The following is an 8279-nucleotide window of genomic DNA, read 5'->3' as shown; positions in this document are numbered from 1 at the left end:
CCCGCTCTGAGCAACTCCTATAGCCTTGGGTAGGTAGGAAGTCCCCACCCTAGATTTGGCCTAGCAAGAACCCAATTGACTCTCCCCCAGTCACACAGCTGCAAGCCAAGGCTAGGGATTCAACTAAGCTACTTAGAAAGTACAAGCACATTACTGCTTTAATTTCTTTAAAGTTAGAAAACAAAAGCTAAGGTTTAAGCTCCCAGGATGGCATTTTAAAAAAATAATTCACAATATCTTAAACTTTAGAATCTTTATTGAATCTCCAAACATGTAAGGCACATTAGTGCTAAGCAAAGCGCTAAGAGGGTAGGGGGTTTCAAATATAAAAACATAAATGAGTAATTTTCACCTCTTCCCCCAACCCTTTATTCTCCTCCCTTTTTTGTCATCAGTTGTTCTCTCTGTTTGAGGGCGCAGGAGAAGGCATGCCCCAGGAAGGAAAATTGGCAAAGTAAGAAGGTAGTGGTGGTCCAAATATCGGGGGTGGAGCAAAAGCAATAGGCATAGCAAGAAATGGACTGAAACTTGGAGGTCGAGGAGGTATAAAGCAATGAACAGGAGAGCGAGACGGTAAACTGGGAGTACTGGAAGACAAGGGGAGAGGCCTTGGCCAATTCTCCACGGGGTGCCGGGGGCCTCGGGGTGGGAAAGAAACATGAGCCAGCCTTTCCTTGCCGGCCATTCTTGTATTTCCTGGAAGCAGCTCCATCATTACCCCTGATCTAACGGTGGGGATATGTGGGGGGCCTCTTACTTGTGGACCTCTGGATGGAAAGAACCCCTGACCTCGTGGCAAAGCCATGTATAGCCTTGCATTATTGCCACCTCTCTCGGTGCCCCCACTGCTGACCCTTGGCCCCCCTATCATCAGTGCGGGAGGGCTGCCAGAGAATTCCTGGGACACATTAATAGAATCCTGTCCCCTAAGCCTCCAGCCTGCCAACCCCTCAGAGCTATTTACTTCTGCTGTTGCCAGGGACTCTTCCGCAACAGCAGGTGGTGGCGCATAGGGGTGTTTGTGAGCACTTGGACTGTCGACAGGAATGCAGGCTCCTACGGTCTCGGTCTCGGAGGGGCGCTCCAGCTGCTCTACCGCCAGGTCAGTCAGCACATTGAGGGGAGGTCTCAGCAGGACGCGATGGTGGCCCCAAGTCTCCGCATCACTTTTTGGCGTGGAACTCGGACACTGGATGCACATGTCGTCGGGGCGCGGCTCCTGTAACCCACGCTCATCTGCAACTACTCCATTGAGTGAAGGGGCATGCCCACCAAGCCTTGCAAAAATAGAAATAAATAAATTAATAAACATGGAAATGCAGTGATCTGAGAGTATCTGAAATATGTGATTGATTAAACTCGCTGGAATATACCACGGGAAAGGGAGAGCCTATCTCCTCCTCCCACGTGTAGTCAGCAAGCACTTTTTTAGCCCACGTTCACCGTACCAGGTGGCTTCTTTAAACAGACTACCCGATTTCCCTTTCTGGCTTTCTTGTGGCTCCACCCCATTCCCCATTTACCCACCTCCTGAAGGCAGCAAGGAAGAGAAGACCCGGAGATCTTCCTTAGAGGCTGCACGCGCAGGCTTGCCATAGAATTGCCACAGAGAACAGCAGCTCCTTGCAGTTCCTACCCCCCACTCCCCGCCCCCCACCAGGCGTAGGACCTAGGATCCACTAAAGCCCAGTATTCAGATTCTGGCAGGAGTGTTCTGGAAAGTCTTGTGAGGAAAGACTTTTTTTTTCTCCTCCACAGAAGTAAAAGAAAGGTTATTTGTGTTAACAAACACTCCAGTTTGTCTCTCTGAAGCATCATTCAACATTTGCAACCGAATTTTGTTAAAATTTTCTTTCATTCGACCCGTACCACACCCTAGAGAACGAATTTCCTCAAGTTTAACCCCAACTATTTAGACTAAGGATTTGCAACTTTTGTTTCAAAATTACATTTAAGAATCGCTGCCCTTAAATCCAGTATTTTTAGTACCTGAGTTTGTGTCCTGCAAGGTTTTGTCTGTGATCCCCTCCTGCAATCTCTCCAACCCACTCGTCCCTGTCCCAGTTACACTGGAAAACAATTCAAACTGCCTTTTGTCTTCAAAATAAAACAGTTCTATTCAGTTTTGTACTTACACGTTTTCAATACAAGCCATGAAGAAAGTTGATGGGGAAAACCTTCCTGAGGTGATGGAGAAAACCAGCTGAACGCCCACGTAGGCCAATTCAGTCTGGAGGGAGGACTTGTGCTTCTGCCTTAAAGCAGCTTGGCAACTCGAATGAAGCCAGGGACCAACTGCTTCTTTCTAGATTTGGAGTTCTCTTTCTGAGGTTACCAGTTGCTAGGGAAGGGAGGGAGAAAAGGAGTGAGGAGGGGGAGGGGATAAATCTGTGACACTCCTTTGAAGCTAAATGTAGGACTCCTTTTTGCATAGTAGTAGATGGATGGTAAGGGCATTCGCTAAATTAACACTGTTGCAGGCCAGATGGAAAGACAAACCATTTCAAGATCTTAGAAGAATCATGGAGGCATGGTACTTTATTAAGAGTTATTTCTGAAGTTTTCGTTAGGAAAGGTAGTTACCATGTTTCTTCCTTGAGTTTGGAAATACAAACCTTGAGCACTATACCATGCCTAGTCTTGCAACTTAAAATTTCAGTTTTGAAGATGCGTACTTGGTGGAGAACAGAAGTTTGTGGGGTTCAATTTGTTTTCAATCTGAGTCTCTCTTGTGAAGATGAAACAAAAATAGCATTATAAAAAATTACCTGAAAAATCATATTGGCTTTTATTTTTTAGCCCCTTAATTTGTGTTTTTTTTCTACCTTCTAGTTTATTAGTTCTGTATGTTGGTGTTCATGTGTGCATCTGTGTGTGTGTATGCCTGTAATAGAGCTCTGTAAATATACATTTTTCCCATAATGAAACTCTGTAAACTTCTCTACAAGTGGGAGATGAAATAAAAGGCATAACAGATACAATAAATTTATGAATATTAGCTCAGATTTCACTCTGTAACTTCTTCGCATAAGGCACTTTCTGTTCTTGCAGCCTCAATTTCGTCCTCCTTCTCCACTTTAAACAAGTACACTTCCCCAGCTTTTATTTTCTGCCATTGATGTGCAGATTGATTGCTCTAAAATTACAATGGCCATCCCCTCATCTAAAATTACTAATCTTGCTCTAAGATAAAGCCTAAACTTGGCTCACTTCCTTAAATTTATCTGAGATTTGTGCATTTCGGACTATACCTTGAAAACCTTAAAATCTTTTATTTCCAATATCAGACTATGCTGTTATATTTTGGTGGTTATATATATTTTTTCTTAAAGATTACAGGCTCAAATACGATGTGTTTCAATTTATATATGGAATGTGTGTGTGTGCGCAGAGGATATAAAATAATAATGCAAAGGAATGGTCAGTGCTGAGAAGCAACACAATTCATGATAGAAATAACCTTTTGTGTGTCTAAGTCCACATCTTCCTGCCAGGGTGTCTTGTCCTGGTCTGTACAGTATTGAGGTTTTGTTTTTTGAGTTTTGTGTGTGTGTGTGTGTGTGTGTGTGTTATTGTTTTTAATCTTGTTGAAAGATGAAAGCAGCATGTTTCCAACATTTCTCCCAAAAGAATCTGTTCACTTCCCTAGCATGGTTCACTGTTAAGAAATTTCTTGATTCCCCAGCTTCGTTGATATTTTTCTTCAGTTTTTTATTTCCTTACTCTTTTACATACAAAAAATTGTCATTAGCGATATAATTGTGGTGGAGCATTAAAGCTTTCTTAACACTTGCTGTGTCAGAGGGATAAATCAACTTGGACTAATGCCTAATAGGTGGTAAGTCATATTTACATAGTTTATGCCTTTTTTTCGTGAATAATGGCAAGGAATCCCCAGGAAACCCTTTTATGCCTATCAAACTATTGCAATCATGGGCTGGTTTACCTAGAAATGCCTGTTTAGTAAAAATATATTAATTGGATTACATAAGAGTGAAGTATAATATAGACACCAAATATCTGGGCACAGTGAGAAAACCAATGGCACCAGAGAATTTTCCAAAACCATAATACGTATTTTAATTTATGGATACTAGCTCAGATTTTGCCTTGTAACTTGTTAGTTTTTGTGCGATGACTGTTTATTGAATGCTTCCTGAATTGACTATTCGGTTCAGTGTGCCTTATATCAAAAGGTTAAATATGCAATTAATGGAGACTTCAACGAATATTCAAACTTTCTGGGGAGACAAAATAACACCTATAAAAGAATTGGAGGTTGGTATAAAAAAGAATAAATACAGACAAATCTCTGCGTGGTGTAAACTAACACTGCAATTGAAATTCAGAAGAAGGAACTATAATTTTAGGTTAAAGTAGCTGTGAAATATTTCACATGGAAGGATCAATGTGATTTACATGGCAAAAGAGGAAATGGTCAAAATATGTATGGAGGTAGGAATGAAGGAAAAATGTGGAATTTTTTTAGTTCAGATTTTTAATCCCATCTAGGGCTCCTATTTGCCAGAAATGGAAATATAAAGAGCCAATTGGACCTTCTAGAGATAGCAAGATCAATGAGAAAATTAGTCATGTTGTCCGAATCAGGTAATATTTGAAGGCACTCACATTTTATAAAGGAAAAACTAGAATCATCTCAAAACCTACCTTTTTTAAAAAAAAAGCAGTTGGGCTACCTCAATTATTCATTGAGCTCTGAAAATGAAGTAGTAAAATGTATGCCTTTTTTGTTTGTTTCTTTGTGTGACTGCTTTGGAGAGGGAAAAATGGGTAATGGAAGTTGAGGATTTGCCAAAAAGTAGCTCAGTTGTGAAAGCAGCTAAGCTATAAATGCCTTTCATTACCCATGGCCTCTCATTTCATGACACAGCTCTGGATATGACGTATCTCTCAAAAGGTTTTGAAGACTTTATTGAAATGCTAAATAAGGACCATAGAAAGATGTATTTACTTTTGCAGAATAATTACGACGTTATTAAAAATATGGTTTTACTGCCAAATCATGCTGTTGGGTTTTTTTTTTTCAAAGAAATTTTGCAGATGTGTGTGTGTGTACAAGCAAAGTTTCATTTAAAATGTATTCTTTCTCTTTTACTTAGAAAAAGAATCCAGGGAATGGCTTTCTCTGTTTCCATCAGGCTAATCAGAAAGTGATGAGGAGATTGTCATGCTGATCTCTGTGGGAATGTTGTCAAAAAATTCCATACTTAACTCACTTTCGAAATGCAATGTAGCTATTCTTATGGAAAGCTCTGCAAGTTTAGAATATCGAAAAGTACTTCTCAAAGGTAGACCAGATATTTTCAAGGGTCTGTTGCTATTTAATTCAGCATATTAAAAAAGCATAAGATTAATGAAAGCATGATATTATCCTAGAATGGGTCAGACAGCATTATTCAGTTGCACAACTATAGGCAGTACTCCTATCCTCTCTGCCACCAGCTGTCCTGAAAACCCTGTGTGGTAAGTGATGAGGATGAACAGGTGAGAGTACGGTTATTTCACCACCAGCACTTGCATATGCCTCACTGTTGGACCTATTTGTATGAAGTTCAACAGACTGTCATTGATTTTCTCAAGTTCTTTTCTCCAGATTTTTTTAAATTTTAGTTTCAAATCAGGTATTTATGGCAGTTACTCCAAAACAGGTTATTTCTTTGTATAAATCAGAAGCTATCAGTTCCTTGAACATCTATCACTCCATTTTTTTCTTGGTCTCCTGAGAGTGAGAACTGGAAAGTAAGCAGCAGTAGGGCAAACCAGATGAGAAAAAAGAAAGAAAAAAAGGAAACCGAGTTTTTTTTTTTTTTACCACTTACTCTGTACCAGACATCTAATATATTTTGTCTCATTTAATATTCACAGAAAACTTTTAGGGCAGTTGTTATTATTACACCTATTTTATAGATGATAATAAAGAGAGTTGAAGAAGTTTATTTGTTTTTTCCCCTGAGTCCCTACAGCTAGTAAATGGCAGACAATATTCAGATACAGCCAATCTGACACCAAAGCCAGTATTTCTTCCATTTAACTGCATGGCTTCCTAATTGTAGCTTTTGGTGAATGACATAAGTGGTTCATATCAAAACATGTGTACCAGATCTGAGTTTAGTTTATTTAATTCATGGACTCACTGACTCATCCTGAGATAGTTTTGCAATAAAGAAATCATCCAAGCTGCAATGCTTCCCAAAATGCCTGCCTATGCAGGGATGCAGCAGGTGAAGATTAGGTGTTTGATGATACTATGGCAAGATGGTAAGGATTAAAACCCTGCATGGAGCAACTGGGTTGGTGACAGAAAAAATAAATTAGCCATAACACAGCACTGAGTGATCATTACTAGCAAACTAATTTTAATATGTGCCAAATATTACCAATATTAAGCTTAAATTAATGTTGAACTCTTGAGCTGCAGATATAGGATGCCTCATAGTTTTTCCATGGCACTAAGATGCAACTGAGCCTATAATTGTGGTTAGGTCATCCACCTTCCAGTATTGGAGCAACTGAAAGAACTTAGAGTTAACTATTTGTGTGTGTGTGTGTGTGTGTGTGTGTGTGTGTGTGTGTGTTGGGTGAAATGGGGAGTAAGGTTGAGTTGTCTGAGTGAGCTATTAATGATAATTCTGGAGAATATATTTCTGAATTAGAGAGATGTATTAATTTAAAAATAAAAGTAATGTATTTTATGTTCACATTGGTATGTATTATAAATTAAGATACAAACAAAGACAAATACGTAAAACAAGGAAACTTAATGAAAAATGTTAGTTTACTGTAGCCCATTAGACCATAATCTATAATGATGACATATACATATATGTATATTCCCCGTGTTAGAATCAATTGGTAAGCAAAAGAGATGAAGGCATACTTAATTTCTTGAGCACTTGGTTTGAAAAACAAGAGATGAAGGCATACTTAATTTCTTGAGCACTTGGTTTGAAAAACAAAAACTCTTTTAGAGTAGTTACTTCTTGCTCATAATTAAGACACTGTATATCCGTGTTGAAAACATTTTATCAAACTTTGTTAAGATGAATCACATGTGCAAAGTTGTTAAGAGCTTTGGTTCTAGGGGCGCCTGGGTGGCTCAGTCGTTAAGTGTCTGCCTTCGGCTCAGGGCATGATCCCAGGGTCCTGGGATCCAGCCCTGCATCAGGCTCCCTGCTCCACTGGGACCCTGCTTCTCCCTCTCCCACTCCCCCTGCTTGTGTTCCCTCTCTCACTGCCTCTCTCTGTCAAATAAATAAATAAATAAATCTAAAAAAAAAAAGTTTTGGTTCTGGAATCAGAGGAACACTGACCTGGTTTAAAGTCTCAGCTTTGCAACTTATCACTTTTGTGACCTTGGGCAGGTTTCTTAACTTCTCCTGAAGCTCACTCTCCTCATTTGTAAAGTGGGTTTATAGAGAGAATTATATTAAATCATGTATGAAAAGTGACTGTTATATACTAGGTGATTAAAATATAATCCCTTGTCTTATACATATTAGACTCAGTTTCCTTATATGTGAAATGAGGATGATGATACCTCTCTTAAGCTATTTCAGGGCAGTTGAGAAATTTAAATATGATAATTATGTGAAACTACTTTGCAATCTGTAAATCACTTTACATATATTAGGCTAATGGAACAGTGGGTGATATTTCAGCGGCAAGAGGACTTTAGGGCACATTTTAAATAGTGCTGTGTGGGTGGTCACCTATTCCACCTACACGTAAGGCCTCTTTTCATTTCCTGAATCATTAAGGTGGGGAGGATTAGCTACACTATTTAAAAAGCCCCATGGTGTAAATAATTTAAATTTTTCAATTGGTGCTACATATATCTCACCCATTGTGGTATTTAATGCAGTAGCTCCGTTAAATAAAGAGTCTGCATTTTTGTATTTGACTATATATTTAATTAGGTTTTGGAATCTTGTGTTTCACAGCAGGAAGTCTTGTGTTTCACTGAAAGCTCCTGCTATGATTAGAATGAAAAGCCTGAAAAAAAAAAAAGAAGGTTGCTTTGGCTTCCTGATAGTGAAGATTTGATTGATTCTCATTTTGCTACGTTAGAGAAAAAAATAGTTTTTCCCATTCCGGTTGTAACCCCCTTACCCGATCCCTCTCAAGTGGTCAAATAAATAATGCTGAAGAAAGTGGTAACATTTTAATAGACTGACTGTAATTCAGTGTTCAAGAAAATTTTCTCATGAAACTCAAAATGAAAATAATAATAAAGTCCATCCAGAGAGATCATTCTTAAT

At 39.0% G+C, this 8279-nt stretch overlaps 1 protein-coding gene across 1 annotated transcript; it reads right to left on the bottom strand.

Moving 5' to 3' along the window:
* Positions 1 to 269: 269 nt before the first annotated feature.
* Positions 270 to 2270, bottom strand: PRR32 (proline rich 32). The gene is made up of 2 exons (XM_026520664.4): positions 2136 to 2270; positions 270 to 1277 (listed from the first exon to the last, which is right to left on the bottom strand). Exons 1-2 carry the CDS (start codon positions 2153 to 2155, stop codon positions 392 to 394), a joined length of 906 nt encoding a protein of 301 aa, XP_026376449.2. The 5' UTR covers positions 2156 to 2270; the 3' UTR covers positions 270 to 391.
* Positions 2271 to 8279: the final 6009 nt, after the last annotated feature.

Source organism: Ursus arctos, chromosome X (assembly GCF_023065955.2).
Source record: "Ursus arctos isolate Adak ecotype North America chromosome X, UrsArc2.0, whole genome shotgun sequence".
Classification (NCBI taxonomy): Eukaryota; Metazoa; Chordata; class Mammalia; order Carnivora; family Ursidae; genus Ursus; species Ursus arctos.
Note: the sequence above shows the minus strand (reverse complement) of the source record. Positions and strands in the feature narration are given on the sequence as shown.